The following is a 25,994-nucleotide window of genomic DNA, read 5'->3' as shown; positions in this document are numbered from 1 at the left end:
AATACAGGTTAAAAAAGCAACGTCGTTCCTGATGCCCCCCCCAAACACAGTTTCTCAGCTTTTGTGACTCAACCCTCTGAGAGTCTGTTAGTGGTGGGGGGGGGCATCAAGTCTCTCCCCCAAACAAGGAAATGTTCATCTCCTCTACAGCCGTAAAAAAAGAAAAGAAAAGGAAAACGTTTGACGTTCGTTTCATGAACTGCAGCGTTTAGAAAAAAGACATGCAGTCAATTCAGTTCAGTCGGCCGCCACTCACCTCCTGGTGGGGGGGCGGGACCTCCTCCAGGCCAGATGCAGGGTCCTGATGCAGGGTCCTGATGCAGGGTCGGGATTCAGAGTCATGATTCAGAGTCCAGATGGAGTCCAGTTTCCAGATGGAGTCCTGTTTCCACCTGGAGTCCAGGTGGAGTCCATGTGGAGTCCATGTGGAGTCCAGGTGGAGTCCAGGTGGAGTCCAGGTGGAGTCCAGGTGGAGTCCATGTGGAGTCCAGGTGGAGTCCAGGTGGAGTCCATGTGGAGTCCAGGTGGAGTCCATGTGGAGTCCAGGTGGAGTCCATGTGGAGTCCAGGTGGAGTCCAGGTGGAGTCCAGGTGGAGTCCAGGTGGAGTCCAGGTGGAGTCCAGGTGGAGTCCAGGTGGAGTCCATGTGGAGTCCAGGTGGAGTCCAGGTGGAGTCCATGTGGAGTCCAGGTGGAGTCCAGGTGGAGTCCAGGTGGAGTCCAGGTGGAGTCCAGGTGGAGTCCAGGTGGAGTCCAGCCTCCATCTCTTCTTTTCAAATATCATAATTACACGGTACAAAAACAGGCTTCAAACTAAAGTAGTGCTGAATTCACTTTTGAAACACTTCAATCACGCACTATTTCACATCAAATGTCAACACCACATGGCACTGGATGCAGAACGTTGGAGTAAATGTGTGAGTAAAGAGCCCCCCCCCCAGACATGGCACAGAGGAACCTGGTCTTCAGTCTGCCGGACAGGAGCTCAGCGCTAACGGGCCTCTGTTCAAGTAAAAGCCCTTTCTGGAGAGGAATGATCAGTTCGTAGAAGTGCAGACGAAGCGACGCCAACGCCGCCGGCGGGTCGGGTGGGGGGAGGGGGGTGGGGGAGTCCCAGTTCAGAGACAAAGCAGCACCCATTTCTTTGAGAGTTAAGGCTTTGAAGAGCAGTGCTTCTCTCGACCAATAGGGGAACTACCTGCTGTACGGGTCGCCGGCGTAACTGTTGAAGGCCCCTCCCTCTCCGCTGGGGTGGGGGCTGTGAGAGGAGGAGGAGGAGGAAGAAGAAGACGGGGAAGACAGCAGCAGCGAGGAAGAGGGGCCCGGCAGGGAGTCGTCGTCCACGTCCACCAGGGGGAGGCCAGAGGGCTGGGGCTCCCACAGGGCCGGCCGATCAGCCCGGTGGGGGGCGTAGGTCTGAGCCATGAGGAGGGGCCCCGAGGTGGAAGGGGCCCCCGTGCCTGGGTCCGCCGGGGGTCTGGAGGCCGCACCTGCCGTCTGGGAGCCGCGGTGGATGCGGTGGCTGACGATGATGTTGTTCCCGAAGCCGCCCATGGACGCCATAGTGGTGCTCTGCTCCCGCTGGACCACCGCGGTCATGCCGCCCTCGGCGATCAGCCGGCGGATTCGAGCCAGAGCGTCTTCCCCCGAGCCGAACTCTGGAGTCTCCCCTGGACCAATGAGAGTCAAGGGTTTACTCACAGGACTCAAGAGACACTTTGTGCGTTTCTGCTGTATCAGCATGTAAACGCCCCTCACCGAGACATCACAGATAATAATAGTAATGCTAATATGCTAATGACGAATCACACTGACAGCTCGTGAAGTGAAGCGGCGTCATGGTCAGGTGTGATTGAAGAGAACAAAGTGAAGAGGATGAAATATTCTAAATAAACCCCAAACAGATTATTTTAGTGTGTAACTCAAAGTTTAACGTCGCCACCTTAACCCAGAACACGTGAAGACGACGATGTGCGATTCTACGCTTTCTTCTAAACAATCTGCTGCCGTTTATGAGCATGTTACTATGATCTGAGTCAAGGTGGAGCGACCGCACCGGGCTGTACCGAACATTATTAGTACTGCACCGTTAGTGGGTCCAAACATTCAAATAACACCACAGCTTCGTCAAATCCAAAAGTCAACATTTATTGAACAAAGACGGAATCATTTCCAAAAGTCATGACATGTTTTTATCCAACGAAATATTCTTCAATCCATATTTGTTGGTTTTTAAGCCTGAAAAACAACACGAGTGTTTCCTGCCGACGGAGGCAGCACCTGTATTTAGGGTGCCGCGAGGCAGCACCTGTATTTAGGGTGCCGCGAGGCAGCACCTGTATTTAGGGTGCCGCGAGGCAGCACCTGTATTTAGGGTGCCGCGAGGCAGCACCTGTATTTAGGGTGCCGCGAGGCAGCACCTGTATTTAGGGTGCCGCGAGGCAGCACCTGCATTAAGATTTCACTTCATTAGACACTTTATCTGGTATAGTTAAGATTATTCAGTTGACAAAACGTTACACAAATGTTTCCGGATCGGTTGGATCCCGTTGAGTAAAATAAAGTGACACATGATGATGAAGATGATGTTTTAGAGAGACAACAAAGCTCTTCATGAGCGTCTCTCCGGGAATCTGAGAGTGATTCTTTAGACAGAAACAAGAGCGACGGCTCAAACCAGTGGAGGCCACGCCTCCGGAGGCCAGTACTAAAGTGAACCCCTCAGAGTGGACCAGTACCAGTACTAAAGTGAACCCCTCAGAGTGGACCAGTACCAGTACTAAAGTGAACCCCTCAGAGTGGATCAGTACCAGTACTAAAGTGAACCCCTCAGAGTGGATCAGTACCAGTACTAAAGTGAACCCCTCAGAGTGGATCAGTACCAGTACTAAAGTGAACCCCTCAGAGTGGACCAGTACCAGTACTAAAGTGAACCCCTCAGAGTGGACCAGTACCAGTACTAAAGTGAACCCCTCAGAGTGGATCAGTACCGGCTGTGGCTTCAGCCGCCTCGGCCGGCATGCCGTCCCCCGCTCGGCTGCTCAGAGACGCCTCCTGCTGCCCGGGAGCCGCTCGGCTGGTGGACGGAGTCTCAGGAGGGACATCTGAGGAGAGAAGGACGAGAGGCTGTGAACAGGACCGTCGGTGCTGGAAGGCTAGAAGACTAGAGGACTGGAAGACTAGAGGATTAGAGGACTGGAAGACTTCCAGATGACTGTAGGACTACAGGACTGAAGGACTAGAGGACTGAAAGACTTAAATTTGTTTGTGGATGCTTGTGCTCAATATTCTGATGATCAATGACTCGATCGATCAATTCATCATACGGTTTATAAAATCAGAAAATAGTGAGAAAAAAAAAAAAGTTATACATCTGAGAATTTGTGTTGTGGAGCCGTTTGACTTTTTGGAAATGTTCCGAGAGCCAGAAACAATAATCATCTTCTAACCACCCTAGAACATCAGCGGAGAGGAGCACTGGTGTCACTGCGGTGCAAGAGAGGCTCCATACTGGGTAACGGCGGGGGGGCGCTGGGCTCGGATAGCTCCCTCTCCGTTTGGGTCTCGGCGTTCTGCAGCTGGATGATCGGCGTCTGGGTTCCTTGTGATGTCACAGAAGGGGTGGGATGTCGGGGCTGAAGGCCAATGGCGTTCATCAAACCCATGTCTCGGTCCAGCCTCCAGCCGGAGCGGTTGGGTCTGAAACGGCATCACAGGAGGAGATTGTGGACAGAGCAGCGCCAATAAAGACGACAACCGACAGCCCTCAGTGCTTAAAGCTGGTCGGAGGGTTTAAATATGGACGACCGACACGTAAATGTTCACCGGACGGTCGTTCACCAGAAGATCGTTGACCGGATGGTCGTTTACCGGTCGATTGTGACGGTCGTTTACCGGTCGATTGTGACGGTCGTTCACCAGAAGATCGTTGACCGGATGGTCGTTTACCGGTCGATTGTGGCGGTTGTTTACCGGTCGATTGTGGCGGTCGTTTACCGGTCGATTGTGGCGGTCGTTCACCAGAAGATCGTTGACCGGATGGTCGTTTACCGGTCGATTGTGACGGTCGTTTACCGGTCGATTGTGACGGTCGTTCACCAGAAGATCGTTGACCGGATGGTCGTTTACCGGTCGATTGTGGCGGTTGTTTACCGGTCGATTGTGGCGGTCGTTTACCGGTCGATTGTGGCGGTCGTTCACCAGAAGATCGTTGACCGGATGGTCGTTTACCGGTCGATTGTGACGGTCGTTTACCGGTCGATCGTGACGGTCGTTTACCAGAAGATCGTTGACCGGATGGTCGTTTACCGGTCGATCGTGACGGTCGTTTACCGGTCGATTGTGGCGGTCGTTTACCGGTCGATTGTGGCGGTTGTTTACCAGAAGATCGTTGACCGGATGGTCGTTTACCGGTCGATCGTGACGGTCGTTTACCGGTCGATTGTGGCGGTTGTTTACCAGAAGATCGTTGACCGGATGGTCGTTTACCGGTCGATTGTGACGGTCGTTTACCGGTCGATTGTGACGGTCGTTCACCAGAAGATCGTTGACCGGATGGTCGTTTACCGGTCGATTGTGGCGGTCGTTTACCGGTCGATCGTGACGGTCGTTTACCGGTCGATTGTGACGGTCGTTCACCAGAAGATCGTTGACCGGATGGTCGTTTACCGGTCGATTGTGACGGTCGTTCACCAGAAGATCGTTGACCGGATGGTCGTTTACCAGTCGATTGTGGCGGTCGTTTACCGGTCGATCGTGACGGTCGTTTACCGGTCGATTGTGACGGTCGTTCACCAGAAGATCGTTGACCGGATGGTCGTTTACCGGTCGATTGTGGCGGTCGTTTACCGGTCGATTGTGGCGGTCGTTCACCAGAAGATCGTTGACCGGATGGTCGTTTACCGGTCGATTGTGACGGTCGTTTACCGGTCGATCGTGACGGTCGTTTACCGGTCGATTGTGGCGGTTGTTTACCAGAAGATCGTTGACCGGATGGTCGTTTACCGGTCGATTGTGACGGTCGTTTACCGGTCGATTGTGACGGTCGTTCACCAGAAGATCGTTGACCGGATGGTCGTTTACCGGTCGATTGTGGCGGTCGTTTACCGGTCGATCGTGACGGTCGTTTACCGGTCGATTGTGACGGTCGTTCACCAGAAGATCGTTGACCGGATGGTCGTTTACCGGTCGATTGTGACGGTCGTTTACCGGTCGATTGTGACGGTCGTTCACCAGAAGATCGTTGACCGGATGGTCGTTTACCGGTCGATTGTGGCGGTCGTTTACCGGTCGATTGTGGCGGTCGTTTACCGGTCGATTGTGGCGGTCGTTCACCAGAAGATCGTTGACCGGATGGTCGTTTACCGGTCGATTGTGACGGTCGTTTACCGGTCGATCGTGACGGTCGTTTACCGGTCGATTGTGGCGGTTGTTTACCAGAAGATCGTTGACCGGATGGTCGTTTACCGGTCGATCGTGACGGTCGTTTACCGGTCGATTGTGGCGGTTGTTTACCAGAAGATCGTTGACCGGATGGTCGTTTACCGGTCGATTGTGACGGTCGTTTACCGGTCGATTGTGACGGTCGTTCACCAGAAGATCGTTGACCGGATGGTCGTTTACCGGTCGATTGTGACGGTCGTTTACCGGTCGATTGTGACGGTCGTTCACCAGAAGATCGTTGACCGGATGGTCGTTTACCGGTCGATTGTGGCGGTCGTTTACCGGTCGATTGTGGCGGTCGTTCACCAGAAGATCGTCGACCGGATGGTCGTTTACCGGTCGATTGTGACGGTCGTTTACCGGTCGATCGTGACGGTCGTTTACCGGTCGATTGTGGCGGTTGTTTACCAGAAGATCGTTGACCGGATGGTCGTTTACCGGTCGATTGTGACGGTCGTTCACCAGAAGATCGTTGACCGGATGGTCGTTTACCGGTCGATTGTGGCGGTCGTTTACCGGTCGATCGTGACGGTCGTTTACCGGTCGATTGTGGCGGTTGTTTACCGGTCGATTGTGGCGGTCGTTTACCGGTCGATTGTGGCGGTCGTTTACCGGTCGATTGTGACGGTCGTTCACCAGAAGATCGTTCACCAGAAGATCGTTGACCGGATGGTCGTTTACCGGTCTATTGTGACGGTCGTTTACCGGTCGATCGTGGCGGTCGTTTACCGGTCGATCGTGACGGTCGTTTACCGGTCGATCGTGGCGGTTGTTTACCGGTCGATTGTGGCGGTCGTTTACCGGTCGATTGTGGCGGTTGTTTACCGGTCGATTGTGGCGGTCGTTTACCGGTCGATTGTGGCGGTCGTTTACCGGTCGATCGTGACGGTCGTTTACCGGTCGATTGTGGCGGTCGTTTACCGGTCGATTGTGGCGGTTGTTTACCGGTCGATTGTGGCGGTCGTTTACCGGTCGATTGTGACGGTCGTTTACCGGTCGATCGTGACGGTCGTTTACCGGTCGATCGTGACGGTCGTTTACCGGTCGATTGTGGCGGTCGTTTACCGGTCGATTGTGGCGGTTGTTTACCGGTCGATTGTGGCGGTCGTTTACCAGAAGATCGTTGACCGGATGGTCGTTTACCGGTCGATTGTGGCGGTCGTTTACCGGTCGATCGTGACGGTCGTTTACCGGTCGATTGTGGCGGTCGTTTACCGGTCGATCGGGACGGTCGTTTACCGGTCGATCGGGACGGTCGTTTACCGGTCGATTGTGGCGGTCGTTTACCGGTCGATCGTGACGGTCGTTTACCGGTCGATTGTGGCGGTTGTTTACCGGTCGATCGTGACGGTCGTTTACCGGTCGATTGTGGCGGTTGTTTACCGGTCGATTGTGGCGGTCGTTTACCGGTCGATTGTGACGGTCGTTCACCAGAAGATCGTTGACCGGATGGTCGTTTACCGGTCGATTGTGACGGTCGTTTACCGGTCGATCGTGACGGTCGTTTACCGGTCGATCGTGGCGGTTGTTTACCGGTCGATTGTGGCGGTCGTTTACCGGTCGATTGTGACGGTCGTTCACCAGAAGATCGTTCACCAGAAGATCGTTGACCGGATGGTCGTTTACCGGTCGATCGTGACGGTCGTTTACCGGTCGATTGTGGCGGTCGTTTACCGGTCGATTGTGGCGGTTGTTTACCGGTCGATTGTGGCGGTTGTTTACCGGTCGATTGTGGCGGTCGTTTACCGGTCGATTGTGGCGGTCGTTTACCGGTCGATTGTGACGGTCGTTTACCGGTCGATTGTGGCGGTCGTTTACCGGTCGATTGTGACGGTCGTTTACCGGTCGATTGTGACGGTCGTTTACCGGTCGATTGTGACGGTCGTTTACCGGTCGATCGTGACCGGCCTGTGAACGACCGGTAAAGACCGTCACGAACTACGATGAACGATCGTTACGATTGTCCGGTGAACAAGCTGCTCAGAATTTAATATGTTTTACAAAATCTGATTTTGATTTGTTTTTCATGAAATATCAAAATTTTAAGCTTTGTTTGGTTTCTTGTTTGTCGCACATGATGTGTTCAAGGGCCGTAGGAAAATGTTAAGATCGTAATGTTGTTGTTTTGGCAATTGTTTAAAGAAGAAACTGTGGGACTCAATCCAGCCGGTGGGTTTCAGAGGGATTTAACATTACGGTCGGTGTTTAGAGAGAGAACACAAATATTAAGAAACCGAAGAGGAAGACGTTTTTTTCTGAAGTGGTTTTAAGCAACAGGACTCCAGATCAGTAATTGTGGGCTAATGGTTTTGAGTCTACAGGTTCTCACCCTGGTCTGTCAGAACCTCGGGTCCGGCTGGTTCCACTGTTGTTGACTGAGAATAAAGGCTCGCTGCTTGACTCGGCGGGACTCTCACCATCGCTACGGTAGAACCTACACACACACACACACACACACACACACACACACACACACACACACACACACACACACACACACACACACACACACACACACACACACACACACACACACACACACACACACACACACACACACACACACACACACACACACTTAAAAGCAGAGGAGGGACGTCTTCGTGGAATCACACTGAACACGACCTCATTAAAAGCACTAATTGAACTCCTCCAATCAGTGGCTTCCTGTTCAGCCCATTAAGATAATCACATCATTGTGGAAAGAAACCCGACAAACCTGCATTCATTCAACCTCGTCTTGGAGTCAGTGACCAGGAGATCAGATTAAATCCAAATCAGGTTATTGACGACCAATACATCAACCAACTGATCTTCAGGAGCCAGAGATCATCATATTCAAAGACTGTTGAGTTATGACTGATGATATCTAAGAATGTGTGTTCCTGATGTCCCGGACTAGTTCAGGTCCAGACCCGTCTAGTCTTACCCACGCGTACAGGACGTCATATTATTATATAGAATATTATACCATTAACATTACTGCAATCCGTCATAACGTAACACACTGACTTGTTAATGTCATTATCAGAATCTTATCTGAATGATTTCCTGCATTTTAACTTGAATCCCCATAAATATACAGAGAGGCTGTTCATCGGGTCTGAGTGAAGAGGACTCACACGGGCCGGCAGATGACCAGGTCCCCCTTGTTGGTCCCGTAAGCCAGACCCATCCCTGGGTCCGGCAGCCAGCGGGCCGAGTTGATGCTGACGTGGCGGCGCTGGTCCGGAGCCATTGGGTAGACCACGTTGAACACCATCTGAAACACGACAGCTCGTCACGACCAAACACGTTTATGGTCAAGAACCGGGACAGAATTCATGAATATGGAGCGGAAAACTACCATTATTCTCTTTATCAAGTCCTAGATAAAGAAATCTAAATCTGCCAGTACTGCAGTACATTTAGTACCGTTAGTACTCACCCTGATGGAGGTCTCTCCTCCGTGTGGCTGCTGCAGGCGGAAGACTTGCGCCACCATGTGGTCGGTGGTGGGGTGCAGCAGGATCCTGCGAGAGGCCAGGCCCACCATCACGTAGCACCCCATCGGGGACAAGCTAACAGAGATAGCATTGGGACCTGCCCACAACAACACAGCAGTCATTTCGGTCCTCTTAGAGTCATCAAAGGGTCAGAAATCAATCGGTGATCAATAACTCAGTCCGAGAGACCAGCCCCCTACCGAATCTCTTGGTGTAGAGCACCTCCCCCAGGTTGTGGGGGGCCAGGGAGTAGATGGCCAGGATGCCCTCGTCCGGGAACCCCCTCTGGCTGCTGGGAATGAAGACCGCCAGCAGCTGGCCGTCTGCGGAGATGTCGCAAGAGGCGTCGTTGTAGATTTTACAGTTTGGCACCAGGACGTTGACCGAAGCTACAGAGGAGACAAACGCTTCTTCATCATCACCTTCATCACCACCTCACAGAGGGAAGCTCCTCCTCCCCAGAGCTTGAGGGGAGGAGCTTCTATCAGGTTTGTTCTCTGAAAAGACCAACTAACTAAATGAACTGAGAAGAATCAAGACGACGACAAGAGGAACTCTGAACTGAAGGTTTATAAACTAACCTCCACGACAGAGAGGAGGGAACTCATATCTCACTACTTTATGACCTTTAAACAAACAAGTCCAGTATTAAATGTGTTATAAAGAAGGGTGAACATCCTATAGACCAGGTTCTGGTTCTGAGACCAGGGCTGGTGTTCATGTTTAGCTCCATAAAGAACTAAACAAGATGAGTCATGATCATGGACCGGTGAAGCAGGTTCAGTCTGTCGTACCGTTGCTGATCTCCGGCAGATCGAACTTGGTGAAGTCCCACCACTGCAGGCGGTAGGTGGTGTTGGCGATGTTGCTGGCCACCGCGGACTGGCCGTCCCCGATCGACGCACCTGGAAAACAAAACGGTCAGCGATGAACCCTGAGGGAACTCAAAGGGGAGGAGCTAATCTAATGAAATGCATTACAGATTATTTCCACTGTGCTACACCCGCATATTTCTGGTAAACCACTGTCAATCACCTTGTAGCCCCGCCCTAAAGCATCACCTGGTTTATGGTCTGTTTGACTAAATGACCACAATTTACTAAAGACTTGAAACTAGAGATTGAGACCAAAAACTAATGTTTACAATGTTTACTGAGGGAATACATCAAGAGAAGTAGAGTCATTTATATAGACTTCTATACAACCAGAGGAGTCGCCCCCTGGTGGTCAGCAGAGAGAATGCAGCTTTAATACATGAAGCATAGACTTCTATACAACCAGAGGAGTCATCCCCTGGTGGTCAGCAGAGAGAATGCAGCTTTAATACATGAAGCATAGACTTCTATACAACCAGAGGAGTCGCCCCCTGGTGGTCAGGAGAGAGAATGCCGCTTTAACACATGAAGCATAGACTTCTATACAACCAGAGGAGTCGCCCCCTGGTGGTCAGTAGAGAGAATGCAGCTTTAACACATGAAGCATAGACTTCTATACAACCAGAGGAGTCGCCCCCTGGTGGTCAGGAGAGACAATGCAGCTTTAACACGTGAAGCATAGACTTCTATACAACCAGAGGAGTCACCCCCTGGTGGTCAGGAGAGAGAATGCAGCTTTAACACATGAAGCATAGACTTCTATACAACCAGAGGAGTCACCCCCTGGTGGTCAGGAGAGAGAATGCAGCTTTAACACATGAAGCATAGACTTCTATACAACCAGAGGAGTCACCCCCTGGTGGTCAGGAGAGAGAATGCAGCTTTAACACGTGAAGCATAGACTTCTATACAACCAGAGGAGTCGCCCCCTGGTGGTCAGTAGGGAGAATGCAGCTTTAACACGTGAAGCATAGACTTCACTTTAAAGAACAGAAAGTTGTCTTCTGGCGGTAAACAACGATCAACAAAGTGTGTGTTTACCAGCGAGCACTCTGTTGACAGAGGAGTGTGTCGCCAAGCCCGGCTGGCCTCTCTCGTGGAAGATCCCAGCGTAGGGAAGGTACTCAGGGAGGAGGAAACGCCTGGAGGATGACAGGACGAGAGGTTTAAAAGGAACAGTGCAGCACATTTCTGAGAATGGATATATATATATATGATATGCTTTAATTAGTGTATGAATATCCGAAACTAAGAATTATAGGTGGAACACATAGGTGGTCTTCCACCGATTCTCGGGTTTACTTGAGTTCAACTACGCTCTTTATTGAGCAATAAAAAGTGAAACCTAAATCAGTCGGCCACCAAGTGCAGCAGGAACGATGGAACAAAAGCTAATTTTATTAACATTATACCTTTTGTTTCCAGTGAGATATTAATGACTTCATATAGGGACTTTGTTGCTATTGCTGCTCTAGAATTAACATTTATATATATTTGAATCCTATTCTGTTTTGTAAATTCTATACTTGTTTGGAAAAGCAATGATTTCATTCTAAAGAAGAAGCAGAGAATTGATCAGAGTAGCTCCTAGTTGTTACTCCTCCCTCTACCTGAAGGGAGGCGTAACTGAGGGTTGTTGTTGCTATCTGCAACCTCACCACTAGAAGTCACTAGATCTGACACCTTTAAAACCACTCGTGGACTGGAAAGGGTTCTTGACTTCTGTGTTTACGTTCTGCACACTGAAACCATATCAAACTAAAACTACAGGGATATGAAGTCCGAGCCTCATCGTTGGAGGTGGTTCAGACTCACCGCGGGACAAAGCGACCCAGAGACGGTGCAGACATTCTGGCGTTGCGTGTCGTCCGGTGTCTGGCTCGGTCTCCGTTGTCACTGGAAGGAGAAGATGTTTAAGATCAAAACTACAAGAACTGCTTCAACACAGAGTGCATGATGTGCACATGAAAACAAGAAACCCTGTTTAAAGGTTATGTTGACACGTTATATATGAACTGATATGAACACACAAACTACTGCACAAAGATTACAGCAGAATAAATGTGACATCAGTTACGTGCAATCAAGCTTCAACTTCCTGGAGATACTGATAGAACACCAGCTCTGCTTGTCTTTGTGAAGCAAACATCACCGTTAGACCTGAGAAGCTGAACTTATCATGGAAATTGGTTTCACCCATTCAAGATACAAAAACTAAACTTACTCCAGTTCCTCAAAGTCCACATCGCTATTGTCCATGGAGCTGGATGGGTTACTGGCAGGACTGTCGGATGAAGACGACATGGCCCGGAGGCGGTTCTGCTGGTAGCGAAGCGACCGCTGGCGAATACTGTCCCTCCTCGACAGATACTGGATCATTCTCTGAGCGTAATAAGCAGCTGGAGAGAGCCTGGACAGCAGAGAGGGATCGGGGTAAATGAAGTGTGTACCAGTAGGTATCAGGGTGAATGAAGTGTGTACCAGTAGGGATCAGGGTGAATGAAGTGTGTACCAGTAGGGATCGGGGTGAATGAAGTGTGTACCAGTAGGGATCAGGGTAAATGAAGTGTGTACCAGTAGGGATCAGGGTAAATGAAGTGTGTACCAGTAGGGATCAGGGTAAATGAAGTGTGTACCAGTAGGTATCAGGGTGAATGAAGTGTGTACCAGTAGGGATCAGGGTGAATGAAGTGTGTACCAGTAGGGATCGGGGTGAATGAAGTGTGTACCAGTAGGGATCAGGGTAAATGAAGTGTGTACCAGTAGGGATCAGGGTGAATGAAGTGTGTACCAGTAGGGATCAGGGTAAATGAAGTGTGTACCAGTAGGGATCGGGGTGAATGAAGTGTGTACCAGTAGGGATCAGGGTGAATGAAGTGTGTACCAGTAGGGATCAGGGTGAATGAAGTGTGTACCAGTAGGGATCAGGGTAAATGAAGTGTGTACCAGTAGGGATCAGGGTGAATGAAGTGTGTACCAGTAGGGATCAGGGTGAATGAAGTGTGTACCAGTAGGGATCAGGGTGAATGAAGTGTGTACCAGTAGGGATCGGGGTGAATGAAGTGTGTACCAGTAGGGATCAGGGTGAATGAAGTGTGTACCAGTAGGGATCAGGGTAAATGAAGTGTGTACCAGTAGGGATCAGGGTGAATGAAGTGTGTACCAGTAGGGATCGGGGTGAATGAAGTGTGTACCAGTAGGGATCAGGGTAAATGAAGTGTGTACCAGTAGGGATCGGGGTGAATGAAGTGTGTACCAGTAGGGATCAGGGTAAATGAAGTGTGTACCAGTAGGGATCGGGGTGAATGAAGTGTGTACCAGTAGGGATCGGGGTGAATGAAGTGTGTACCAGTAGGGATCAGGGTGAATGAAGTGTGTACCAGTAGGGATCGGGGTGAATGAAGTGTGTACCAGTAGGGATCAGGGTAAATGAAGTGTGTACCAGTAGGGATCAGGGTGAATGAAGTGTGTACCAGTAGGGATCGGGGTGAATGAAGTGTGTACCAGTAGGGATCAGGGTGAATGAAGTGTGTACCAGTAGGGATCAGGGTGAATGAAGTGTGTACCAGTAGGGATCAGGGTAAATGAAGTGTGTACCAGTAGGGATCAGGGTGAATGAAGTGTGTACCAGTAGGGATCGGGGTGAATGAAGTGTGTACCAGTAGGGATCAGGGTGAATGAAGTGTGTACCAGTAGGGATCGGGGTGAATGAAGTGTGTACCAGTAGGGATCAGGGTAAATGAAGTGTGTACCAGTAGGGATCAGGGTAAATGAAGTGTGTACCAGTAGGGATCAGGGTGAATGAAGTGTGTACCAGTAGGGATCGGGGTGAATGAAGTGTGTACCAGTAGGGATCAGGGTGAATGAAGTGTGTACCAGTAGGGATCGGGGTGAATGAAGTGTGTACCTGGCTGGATCGGGGTAAATGGGGTGGTCTCTCGACCCCGACATGTCATAGCGAGACAACGATAACAGAGATGATTCCAACAGTCGCCTAGATGAAAGAAGTAGAAGTCAGGTGTTATGAGAGAAATACTTTTAACTGTTTGGATAAATGTTAATGTTAAACTTACCGTGTGGCTTAAAGTAGCATGTCAGCCATAAATAGTTGACAGGCTGTGAAACAAAGACATCAAACTTGCCCCCAAACTAAGATGAACCCAACGCCACATATAAACATCTACTTATCACACAGGTGAGGTGAATCTCAAGGTGAGAGTAGCTATGCTGGTATTAGCCCCCTGAAAGACCAAAACACCCTACCTCCTCAGGGAGTCCTCATCGGGGGGCTCAACAGGCATTTCTTGGCTTAAGGCCTCCGGTGGCTCTGCCGATCTGCCGGCAGCGGCCTGCCGGTACACCCTCTCCCACTGTGCTGTGTCCTGGTTGTACACCAAGCCCACGGTCTGCTCTCCAGACTGGGTGGGGGATGGGGCAATCGGGAAGGCCCCAGTTCCTGCACCTCCACCTCCATCTGCAAGGGGTGGGGGCTGCTCGCTGGGCTCCAGAGGCGCCCTACTCTCTGGGGGTTGGGCTTCTAGTGTCCTCCTGCCCTCCTCAGGCTGCCATGGGGAAGAAGAAGGAGGAAAGGTGGAGGAAGAAGAAGAGGAGGGCTCTAGAGTAGAGGCAGAGGTGGAGGAGGCCTGGTTGGTTCGCTCCCAGCGCTGAGAGTCATGGTTGAAGGTCAGCAGGTTGTGGCAGGCCCGGCAGCGGTTCAGGTGGCCTCGAGAGGCCGGGGGAGGAACATTGTTCTCCAGGTTTTGGGGGGCAGGAGGAGGGGGGAGGGGAGGCTGGTAGTGGATGATAGTCGGTGAGGAGGTGGAGGAAGTTGAGGAAGGCCCAGGTCTATCTGGCTCGATGTTATTATTCAGCAGCTCTTGGCTCTGCTCCTGACTTCCATCCACCATCCCGCCCCCTAATGGCGGCTCTAGGTCCTGCATGCGGTCGAACTCCATGAAGTAGCGGCTCAGGTTGCACTGCAGCACGTTGCGGAACGAGGCTGTGTTGCTGCGAGAGCCATCCCAGAACGGATGATGCCCACTGCTTGTGCCGGCGGCGTCTCGGCTCCCCGGCTCTCCTTGTTGGGGGAAACCCCGTCCTTCAGAGGCGGAGGTGTAGACAGGGGCGTGAGAGGACCCGTCTTGCTGACGGAGCACTGAAAGCAGGCTGATGGAGGAGGAGGAGGTTCTGGGAGGCAGCATACCTGGACCGACCCCACCTTCCCTCATGCTCAGCAGGTTGCGTGTCCAGTCGGGTCCGGGCCTGGAGGTGGAGTGCGACTCAACTACGCTCGGTGCAGGGGGGTTAAGAGAAGTGCCGCCGCTGTAGTAGACTGAGGTAAAGGCCGAGGGTCGCTCCGAGGGCTGCCTGGGCTCCGTACGGGCCGAAGAGAATGTGGAAGCTGGGGAAGGCTGGGGGGCGTCAAGTGCCACCCTGGGGTCAGACGGGGTCACGTCGGCCGCCAGGGAAGGATTGCGATTGACGGAGCAGCGACTGCACAGACACACCATGCCAAGGTGCTGAGTACAGCCCGGGAAGGGAGGCCCGCGTTCGGCGCCGGGGTACTGGGCCAGGGGGATGCTCGGAGATTCTCCGACGTTGCTTCCATTTTCACCGTGAGGTCGCGGCTGCTCGCTTCCCGTCTGAGCCCCCGGGGAGCGAGACGACAGGATGTGGAGGAAGTTGTGGAGGATGGGCGTGCGGCGGACCGGCTGGGAAGGCAGGAAGGAGCGCTGACGAAAGTGAGGCATCTCCACGCTGTCCATGGGCACCTCAGAGTCCTCCTCGCTCTGCAACAAACAGCAGCTCTGAGAACGCCACTCAACCCGCCACTAACAACAGAAGACGAGGGCAACAGGGCTCACCTGCTGATTGGACGGATTCACTATCGCCGTCAGTAGGTTGTGACCAAGAGGGTCGAACCTCACCAGCCTGGAAGGAACAGTTCAGATAAGTGAACAGTACAAACATAGACACCAGCGGTCATACATATTATCACAGTCACTCCTCAGTACAGATTCATGTACTCACCGCTCAGAACCGAAATACATGTTTTCACAACACGCCCTGCTGTTTAGCCGAGCTATGAGGGGGGAGCTATAGAAATGAAGACCTGGTTCTCTTTGCCACGGTTCTGTTGTGATATTAAAAAAAACTAACGTTTTGAGCTGCTCTGTGATTTTAGGGCATTCAAGAGTTCTTCTATTCCTGTTATTATGAAGGCAAAGACAAAAAGATGTATTGCGACATCCCGCAATATTAATAGTTATTTGTAATAAATATATAATAAAACGTAAATACTTGGTGTTGATGCATCGATACAATAGAGCCATTGAGACGCCATGCTGTCTCGGTTATTTCCACCAGAATCACGTCATTGAAACCTGCGTGTGGCTTATTTTAATGTGTGCTCTTGTTTTGAAGGCGCATGGCTCCTCCCCCACTCCCTCTCATGTGAACCCACCGGACTCTCTCCGTGTCGCTGCCCGTCTTCACCACGGCAAAGGGCTCCGGCCTGCTCCAGTCCCAGAAGTGCAGCTCGTTGTTAGTGGCGATGAGGAGCAGCTGCGCGGTCGGGTGGAAGGCCAGCGAGGCGATGGCCACGTTGCTCTCTGTGAACCAGTTCTCACTGCCGCCCTGCAGGAGCATCACACACATCTGTGGTCACCCGCAGAGTACTTTCTCACTCTATTTATTAGCAACGCATCATTTTATTCATCATCTAAAACGTCGTGGTCCTCTAAAGTCGATATTCTAGTTTACTGAAAGGCAAAACCAAGTGAATCCTAAAATGTTAACGAGTTATAAAATGATTTATCGATTCTAACAGCTCCGCGACGCTTGTTCACTTCGTGGACGTGAAACCAACACAGCACCCAAACTGCATGAAAGGAAGCCGAGCTGGAGTCACATGGTCTCCACAGCAGGGGCGACCCTCTGGGCTGCTTCAGAGAGACTCACATGCAGGTCCCAGATACGGACTTCACCATCGAGGCACCCAGAGGCCACCAGGCCGGGGATGGTGGGGTGAAAGGTCACACACCAGGGGGTTCTACGGTGGCCCACTAGGGAATGTAGGCACTTTCCAGTCTTCACCTCCGTTATGTAAATGTTGTGGTTGACATGAGTGGAGGCCATCAGGGTTCTAGGAGAAGCAGGAGGAGTTCACAGAGCTCTCATTAAAAGGCGCAGAGGAACTCCTCATGAAAAACAAGCTGCTGGAAACACGGACGGTGCTTTACAAAGACATCTGTGAGATGTTGTCTCACCTGTCGGGGCTGAATGCCAGCAGGAAGGTTGAGCGGGGGCTGTCCGGCAGCTCCACTTTCTGTCAGGGACACAAACAGTGGATACAAACTATGAATGGAGAAACCACACAGACTCACTCGGTTAGCACTAGCAATCGTCTCAGGTGCTCTTCTTCACATTTCTTACACATTTTTATAGTTCTGGTTTTTGTTTATCGGAACTGAGGGTCAGAGGTCAGAGTTCTACAGACTGTAAAGCCCTTTGAGGCACATTTCTTAATACCACATGTATGTAGACATTCAGACACCTTAAAGGATGTTTCACCAATATGAATATCATACCTGACTCTGCCATTTCATCCAGCGGACCTTCTCCTCCACCAGCAGCTGCAGGAGCCTCTGAGAGCCGAAGGTCTGGGAGCCTCGCTCCCGGGTGGACAGGATCCGCACCGAGTTCCTCTGACGGGACGCCATGTTGCTACCGCCAGCTTCAGCTGATTGGCTGCTCACTCCCTCTGCTGCCAGTCCGTCGCCATGCAGCGTCTAGGCTGAGAGAGAAGATCAGTGGTCGGTTCACCTTCTGAACCCCGACAATTAAACATGTTTAAATGTTACATGTTCATCTTTCCGATGGTCCTTGAACACATCATGTGTGACGAATGTGGCCATCATATTTACAATATTATTCTTATACCCCAATCACCATAGGATATTATCACTCTACCCTAGTCACCATATTATCACTCTACCCTAGTCACCATATTATCACTCTACCCTAGTCACCATATTATCACTCTACCCTAGTCACCATATTATCACTCTACCCTAGTCACCATATTATCACTCTACCCTAGTCACCATATTATCACTCTACCCTAGTTACCATATTATCACTCTACCCTAGTTACCATATTATCACTCTACCCTAGTCACCATATTATCACTCTACCCTAGTCACCATATTATCACTCTACCCTAGTTACCATATTATCACTCTACCCTAGTCACCATATTATCACTCTACCCTAGTCACCATATTATCACTCTACCCTAGTTACCATATTATCACTCTACCCTAGTTACCATATTATCACTCTACCCTAGTTACCATATTATCACTCTACCCTAGTTACCATATTATCACTCTACCCTAGTTACCATATTATCACTCTACCCTAGTTACCATATTATCACTCTACCCTAGTTACCATATTATCACTCTACCCTAGTCACCATATTATCACTCTACCCTAGTCACCATATTATCACTCTACCCTAGTCACCATATTATCACTCTACCCTAGTCACCATGTTATCACTCTACCCTAGTTACCATATTATCACTCTACCCTAGTCACCATATTATCACTCTACCCTAGTTACCATATTATCACTCTACCCTAGTTACCATATTATCACTCTACCCTAGTCACCATATTATCACTCTACCCTAGTTACCATATTATCACTCTACCCTAGTTACCATATTATCACTCTACCCTAGTCACCATATTATCACTCTACCCTAGTCACCATGTTATCACTCTACCCTAGTCACCATATTATCACTCTACCCTAGTCACCATATTATCACTCTACCCTAGTCACCATATTATCACTCTACCCTAGTCACCATATTATCACTCTACCCTAGGCCCGCCCCCCTGTAATTTTCTCTATAGCACCAGATAACAGAAGTAATTTAAGGTTCCCTTTCCTAAAGAACAGGTACACCATGTTCTTTAGTAATTTAAGGTTCCCTTTCTGACACACGCACGCACGATGGGACAAGTCGCTCTCCTGCAGGTAGAACCCAGAGTAGCTCTCCTGCAGGTAGAACCCAGAGTCGCTCTCCTGCAGGTAGAACCCAGAGTAGCTCTCCTGCAGGTAGAACCCAGAGTCGCTCTCCTGCAGGTAGAACCCAGAGTAGCTCTCCTGCAGGTAGAACCCAGAGTCGCTCTCCTGCAGGTAGAACCCAGAGTCGCTCTCCTGCAGGTAGAACCCAGAGTAGCTCTCCTGCAGGTAGAACCCAGAGTCGCTCTCCTGCAGGTAGAACCCAGAGTAGCTCTCCTGCAGGTAGAACCCAGAGTCGCTCTCCTGCAGGTAGAACCCAGAGTCGCTCTCCTGCAGGTAGAACCCAGAGTAGCTCTCCTGCAGGTAGAACCCAGAGTCGCTCTCCTGCAGGTAGAACCCAGAGTCGCTCTCCTGCAGGTAGAACCCAGAGTAGCTCTCCTGCTCCGGGTTCAAGAGCAGAAACAAGCCAAAGTGCTAACCCCCCCCCCCCCCCTCCCCCCAGCTAAAGTCCAGTCACCATGACGACAGGTTTTGACCTAGCTTGGCTGTCAGGGGGGACATCCTCCCCCTGGCTGCACAAGACTGATCTTGGTAAGTAAGTGAATACAGTGCAGACATAAATACATTGCATTAATTAATAGATACAATACCGTACATAGTTTTTTTGGTTTTAGGAATTTTCCGTCGAATATGTAGACGGTTGTCAGAGGAAACCCGGACATTTATAGATTGTCCCTGCCGGTCCTACAGAAAGGTTGTTTGGCTCCTTAATGCTGATGATGTCATTTCAGGCAACACCGTCCTCCCACAGTGGTCCTGGAGCATGAGGCTGTCGTGGGGCATTCAAGTGCTTGTACTAACTATATATGTATATACACCACCCTTGCTGCAACTTTTTTTCTCTTAATGATTCTACCTGACCCTTAGTGAGTCAATGAGCAGCTCTTAATGATTCTACCTGACCCTTAGTGAGTCAATGAGCAGCTCTTAATGATTCTACCTGACCCTTAGTGAGTCAATGAGCAGCTCTTAATGATTCTACCTGACCCTTAGTGAGTCAATGAGCAGCTCTTAATGATTCTACCTGACCCTTAGTGAGTCAATGAGCAGCTCTTAATGATTCTACCTGTGTTAGCTCGGGTCTAAACCCTGAGAGGGTATTCTGGATGGTGTTAGCTCGGGTATAAACCCTGAGAGGGTATTCTGGATGGTGTTAGCTCGGGTATAAACCCTGAGAGGGTATTCTGGATGGTGTTAGCTCGGGTATAAACCCTGAGAGGGTATTCTGGATGGTGTTAGCTCGGGTATAAACCCTGAGAGGGTATTCTGGATGGTGTTAGCTCGGGTCTAAACCCTGAGAGGGTATTCTGGATGGTGTTAGCTCGGGTATAAACCCGTTCCAAAGCAGCTAACCAGGGAGCTAAATTAGCTTTTTTTTGCGAATATAGTTATTACGACGATCCAGTCTTCTCGGTTCTTTGTGGGTTTAATGACGTCACCGTGAACTAAACAGCCCGTTTGATTGACTGTATCGATTAGGAGAGAGAGGATCGATCAGAAGAGAGAAGATCGATGAGGAGAGAGAGGCCTACCTTCTTTATCGATCGCTGCCCGGATGTTCCATCACAGCTAACAGCTAACAGCTAACAGTGGATATAAGTTAGGATCCCCTGAACACCGGTCCGGTTCCGTTAGACTTCCGGTTCGGGTCCTCCGGGTTCCGGGCCTGTTATGAGCTGAGTCCTGAGCTCGTTGAGCAGAAATGTTTCTAATGTTTCATGTTTCTCGAGCTGCTCTAGGCGACGCTGCTTCTGCGCACCTAGCTAGCTGCTAGTAGCTAGCTGCTAGTAGCCGCACACACACGCAGGCTGATCAACCGAGCGCAGAACGCAGCTCATCGAACCAACAAGTTCAACACAACTAGGGTTTGCATCGCGTTCTCTCATCTGGAATTGAAACAACAAATACATTCCTTCCAATTGATATGAATATTTTAATTATTTTATAAACGAATACGATTAAATCCAGTGGGTTTGAAACATCGACAGGCCGCTCTGACATTGACTAGAAGACCTGGAGGCTTTCACAATCTGGGTAATTTCTTTATTTTTTGGAAGAAATGAGAATAAACTGAATTATTAATTATTCCAGTCATTTATTAGTCCTCACAAAAAACGAACATAACAATATATAAATAACAATAAAGCATGAAATCTGAATCTGTTTTATTGGCCATGAATATACATGTATTTAACAATATATATATATATATATATATATATATATATATATATATATATATATATATATATATATATATATATATATAAGTACATAAAGAAGAACAAATAACAAAAAAGAGTTGATTCTGAAGCTTGGTACAATATTGAGGTACTTGATTATTTCATAACTTTTTGCACTTTCTCAGGAGAGCAACAGAGGAGGATCCCTCTCCCCGGATGGACAGATGAATAGATGTCATGTGACCAGATGAACAGAGTTACAGAGTTACATAAACACATTACATGAATATGACAATGTATGAATGGAACTCCAATCCATGAAACAGAAGGAGGTAGAGAGGAGGGGGCGGGGCATCAGCAGGGCCAATGGGAGGCCGGTTCACCAGCATCAGACACCTCCAGGTCCAATGGACCCTATGAGACGTGAAGTCACAACGACTCCGGGGAGGAAGCAGAGTTAATAAGGTGCAATGGAGAGATGTAAATGTATCCATAAGGAGAGAGAGAAGAGGAGATAGGTGCTCAGTGTATCCTAAAACATCCCCCAGCAGCCTATAAGCCTATAGCAGCATATCAAGGGGCTGGACCAGGGCAAACCTGATTCAGCCCTAACTATAAGCACTATTAAAGAGGAAAGTCTTAAGTCTACTCTTGAATGAGGTGACTGTGTCTGCCTCCAGGACTGAAAGTGGAAGCTGGTTCCATAAAAGAGGAGCTTGATAACTGAACAGCAACCCCATCAGTGAATACAGAGAGGAGATGAAGCTCCTCCCCCTCTGCGCTTGTCACCTGGAGGAACTGCTCGTCTGTGCATTGATGAAATGCACTCTGGGAAGTGTAGGAAATTACTCAGCGGACAGGAAAGTTCAATAACATTTAATTAACATCACCTAAACTATATATACATATGTATATATATATATATATAAATATATATATATATATATATATATAAATAAATGTATATATATATATATATATATATATATATATATATAGTTCAGGTGATGTTAATTAAAGATATATATAAATATAACTATATATTTATACATATATTCACCACAACATCAAAACGGGAACTTAATACCAACAATGTGTAACAATTAAAACCACAGCAGTACAGGCAGGAAACACACACACGCATACGCACACACACACACACACACACACACACACACACACACTCAGAAGTTCTCCTTGTAGAAGTTGAAGCTGAAGACTTCACACTGGGCTTTGATGACTTTAGCCAGCGCCGTGGAGCCGCAGTAGAACACGTGGACTTTCCCTTTGTTCTCCTCCGACATCTTCTGGAACACCTGAAAGCATCATGTGTGTACATTCTATTCATTGAGTAATAGAAAGTATTCGCTGTAGTAGTGTACCTTTAGTACACTAGTAGTGTTTAAGGTAAGCCTCAGTTAAACCGTGTCTGGAACAGGTTTAATGTAAGCCTCAGTTAAACTGTGTCTGGAACAGGTTTAATGTAAGCCTCAGTTAAACTGTCTGGAACAGGTTTAATGTAAGCCTCAGTTAAACTGTGTCTGGAACAGGTTTAATGTAAGCCTCAGTTAAACTGTCTGGAACAGGTTTAATGTAAGCCTCAGTTAAACTGTGTCTGGAACAGGTTTAATGTAAGCCTCAGTTAAACTGTGTCTGGAACAGGTTTAAGGTAAGCCTCAGTTAAACTGTCTGGAACAGGTTTAATGTAAGCCTCAGTTAAACTGTGTCTGGAACAGGTTTAATGTAAGCCTCAGTTAAACTGTGTCTGGAACAGGTTTAAGGTAAGCCTCAGTTAAACTGTGTCTGGAACAGGTTTAATGTAAGCCTCAGTTAAACTGTGTCTGGAACAGGTTTAAGGTAAGCCTCAGTTAAACTGTGTCTGGAACAGGTTTAATGTAAGCCTCAGTTAAACTGTGTCTGGAACAGGTTTAATGTAAGCCTCAGTTAAACTGTGTCTGGAACAGGTTTAAGGTAAGCCTCAGTTAAACTGTCTGGAACAGGTTTAATGTAAGCCTCAGTTAAACTGTGTCTGTAACAGGTTTAATGTAAGCCTCAGTTAAACTGTGTCTGGAACAGGTTTAATGTAAGCCTCAGTTAAACTGTGTCTGGAACAGGTTTAATGTAAACCTCAGTTAAACTGTCTGGAACAGGTTTAATGTAAACCTCAGTTAAACTGTCTGGAACAGGTTTAATGTAAGCCTCAGTTAAACTGTGTCTGGAACAGGTTTAATGTAAGCCTCAGTTAAACTGTCTGGAACAGGTTTAATGTAAACCTCAGTTAAACCGTGTCTGGAACAGGTTTAAGGTAAGCCTCAGTTAAACTGTGTCTGGAACAGGTTTAAGGTAAGCCTCAGTTAAACCGTGTCTGGAACAGGTTTAAGGTAAGCCTCAGTTAAACTGTGTCTGGAACAGGTTTAATGTAGCCTCAGTTAAACTGTCTGGAACAGGTTTAAGGTAAGCCTCAGTTAAACTGTGTCTGGAACAGGTTTAAGGTAAGCCTCAGTTAAACTGTCTGGAACAGGTTTAAGGTAAGCCTCAGTTAAACTGTGTCTGGAACAGGTTTAATGTAAGCCTCAGTTAAACTGTGTCTGGAACAGGTTTAATGTAAGCCTCAGTTAAACTGTGTCTGGAACAGGTTTAAGGTAAGCCTCAGTTAAACTGTGTCTGGAACAGGTTTAATGTAAGCCTCAGTTAAACTGTGTCTGGAACAGGTTTAATGTAAGCCTCAGTTAAACTGTGTCTGGAACAGGTTTAATGTAAGCCTCAGTTAAACTGTGTCTGTAACAGGTTTAATGTAAGCCTCAGTTAAACTGTGTCTGGAACAGGTTTAATGTAAGCCTCAGTTAAACTGTGTCTGGAACAGGTTTAATGTAAGCCTCAGTTAAACTGTGTCTGGAACAGGTTTAATGTAAGCCTCAGTTAAACTGTCTGGAACAGGTTTAATGTAAACCTCAGTTAAACCGTGTCTGGAACAGGTTTAAGGTAAGCCTCAGTTAAACTGTGTCTGGAACAGGTTTAAGGTAAGCCTCAGTTAAACCGTGTCTGGAACAGGTTTAAGGTAAGCCTCAGTTAAACTGTGTCTGGAACAGGTTTAATGTAAGCCTCAGTTAAACTGTCTGGAACAGGTTTAAGGTAAGCCTCAGTTAAACTGTCTGGAACAGGTTTAATGTAAACCTCAGTTAAACTGTCTGGAACAGGTTTAATGTAAACCTCAGTTAAACTGTCTGGAACAGGTTTAATGTAAGCCTCAGTTAAACCGTGTCTGGAACAGGTTTAAGGTAAGCCTCAGTTAAACTGTGTCTGGAACAGGTTTAAGGTAAGCCTAACTGTCTGGAACAGGTTTAAGGTAAGCCTCAGTTAAACCGTGTCTGGAACAGGTTTAATGTAAGCCTCAGTTAAACTGTGTCTGGAACAGGTTTAAGGTAAGCCTCAGTTAAACTGTGTCTGGAACAGGTTTAATGTAAGCCTAACTGTCTGGAACAGGTTTAAGGTAAGCCTCAGTTAAACCGTGTCTGGAACAGGTTTAAGGTAAGCCTCAGTTAAACTGTGTCTGGAACAGGTTTAAGGTAAGCCTCAGTTAAACTGTCTGGAACAGGTTTAAGGTAAGCCTCAGTTAAACTGTGTCTGGAACAGGTTTAATGTAAGCCTCAGTTAAACTGTGTCTGTAACAGGTTTAATGTAAGCCTCAGTTAAACTGTGTCTGGAACAGGTTTAATGTAAGCCTCAGTTAAACTGTGTCTGGAACAGGTTTAATGTAAGCCTCAGTTAAACTGTGTCTGGAACAGGTTTAATGTAAGCCTCAGTTAAACTGTGTCTGTAACAGGTTTAATGTAAGCCTCAGTTAAACTGTGTCTGGAACAGGTTTAATGTAAGCCTCAGTTAAACTGTGTCTGGAACAGGTTTAATGTAAGCCTCAGTTAAACTGTGTCTGGAACAGGTTTAATGTAAGCCTCAGTTAAACTGTCTGGAACAGGTTTAATGTAAGCCTCAGTTAAACTGTGTCTGGAACAGGTTTAATGTAAACCTCAGTTAAACTGTCTGGAACAGGTTTAATGTAAACCTCAGTTAAACTGTCTGGAACAGGTTTAATGTAAGCCTCAGTTAAACTGTGTCTGGAACAGGTTTAATGTAAGCCTCAGTTAAACTGTCTGGAACAGGTTTAATGTAAACCTCAGTTAAACCGTGTCTGGAACAGGTTTAAGGTAAGCCTCAGTTAAACTGTGTCTGGAACAGGTTTAAGGTAAGCCTCAGTTAAACCGTGTCTGGAACAGGTTTAAGGTAAGCCTCAGTTAAACTGTGTCTGGAACAGGTTTAATGTAAGCCTCAGTTAAACTGTCTGGAACAGGTTTAAGGTAAGCCTCAGTTAAACTGTGTCTGGAACAGGTTTAAGGTAAGCCTCAGTTAAACTGTCTGGAACAGGTTTAAGGTAAGCCTCAGTTAAACTGTGTCTGGAACAGGTTTAATGTAAGCCTCAGTTAAACTGTGTCTGGAACAGGTTTAATGTAAGCCTCAGTTAAACTGTGTCTGGAACAGGTTTAAGGTAAGCCTCAGTTAAACTGTGTCTGGAACAGGTTTAATGTAAGCCTCAGTTAAACTGTGTCTGGAACAGGTTTAATGTAAGCCTCAGTTGAACTGTGTCTGGAACAGGTTTAATGTAAGCCTCAGTTAAACTGTGTCTGTAACAGGTTTAATGTAAGCCTCAGTTAAACTGTGTCTGGAACAGGTTTAATGTAAGCCTCAGTTAAACTGTGTCTGGAACAGGTTTAATGTAAGCCTCAGTTAAACTGTGTCTGGAACAGGTTTAATGTAAGCCTCAGTTAAACTGTCTGGAACAGGTTTAATGTAAACCTCAGTTAAACCGTGTCTGGAACAGGTTTAAGGTAAGCCTCAGTTAAACTGTGTCTGGAACA

At 48.3% G+C, this 25,994-nt stretch overlaps 2 protein-coding genes across 5 annotated transcripts in view; both read right to left on the bottom strand.

The window, feature by feature from the left end:
• Nucleotides 1-20,688, bottom strand: part of ambra1b (autophagy/beclin-1 regulator 1b) — a 20,775-nt gene extending 87 nt beyond the window's left edge. Inside the window, exons 1-19 of one of the 4 annotated variants that reach the window (XM_034534430.1) lie at nucleotides 20,434-20,688; nucleotides 17,390-17,595; nucleotides 17,069-17,127; nucleotides 16,761-16,944; nucleotides 16,264-16,436; nucleotides 15,665-15,731; nucleotides 14,064-15,589; nucleotides 13,708-13,794; nucleotides 12,025-12,210; nucleotides 11,616-11,696; nucleotides 10,842-10,942; nucleotides 9,720-9,830; nucleotides 9,126-9,314; nucleotides 8,868-9,022; nucleotides 8,563-8,702; nucleotides 7,770-7,874; nucleotides 3,510-3,697; nucleotides 2,989-3,102; nucleotides 1-1,668 (exon numbers count right to left, since the gene is read on the bottom strand). The exon at nucleotides 1-1,668 is cut by the window's left edge and continues 87 nt beyond it. In XM_034534430.1, the coding sequence (XP_034390321.1) occupies nucleotides 1,193-1,668; nucleotides 2,989-3,102; nucleotides 3,510-3,697; nucleotides 7,770-7,874; nucleotides 8,563-8,702; nucleotides 8,868-9,022; nucleotides 9,126-9,314; nucleotides 9,720-9,830; nucleotides 10,842-10,942; nucleotides 11,616-11,696; nucleotides 12,025-12,210; nucleotides 13,708-13,794; nucleotides 14,064-15,589; nucleotides 15,665-15,731; nucleotides 16,264-16,436; nucleotides 16,761-16,944; nucleotides 17,069-17,127; nucleotides 17,390-17,521 (4,074 nt within the window). In that variant the 5' untranslated portion in view covers nucleotides 17,522-17,595; nucleotides 20,434-20,688 and the 3' untranslated portion in view covers nucleotides 1-1,192. Of the gene's footprint in view, nucleotides 1,669-2,121; nucleotides 2,279-2,362; nucleotides 3,103-3,447; nucleotides 3,698-7,769; nucleotides 7,875-8,562; nucleotides 8,703-8,867; nucleotides 9,023-9,125; nucleotides 9,315-9,719; nucleotides 9,831-10,841; nucleotides 10,943-11,615; nucleotides 11,697-12,024; nucleotides 12,211-13,707; nucleotides 13,795-14,063; nucleotides 15,590-15,664; nucleotides 15,732-16,263; nucleotides 16,437-16,760; nucleotides 16,945-17,068; nucleotides 17,128-17,389; nucleotides 17,596-20,433 lie in introns of those variants that run through there. The other 3 variants (XM_034534431.1, XR_004609566.1, XM_034534432.1) reach the window with 3 other exon arrangements.
• Nucleotides 20,689-22,150: 1,462 nt separating this feature from the next.
• The window catches only part of nox5 (NADPH oxidase, EF-hand calcium binding domain 5), a 52,313-nt gene continuing 48,469 nt past the window's right edge, over nucleotides 22,151-25,994 (bottom strand). Inside the window, exon 16 of the mRNA XM_034535312.1 lies at nucleotides 22,151-22,400. Within this exon, the coding sequence (XP_034391203.1) occupies nucleotides 22,269-22,400 (132 nt within the window). The 3' untranslated portion in view covers nucleotides 22,151-22,268. The remainder of the gene's footprint in view (nucleotides 22,401-25,994) is intronic.

The sequence above is a fragment of the Cyclopterus lumpus genome, chromosome 6 (genome assembly GCF_009769545.1).
Source record: "Cyclopterus lumpus isolate fCycLum1 chromosome 6, fCycLum1.pri, whole genome shotgun sequence".
In the NCBI taxonomy this organism is placed as follows: Eukaryota; Metazoa; Chordata; class Actinopteri; order Perciformes; family Cyclopteridae; genus Cyclopterus; species Cyclopterus lumpus.
This window is presented reverse-complemented; position numbering and strand designations above follow the sequence as displayed.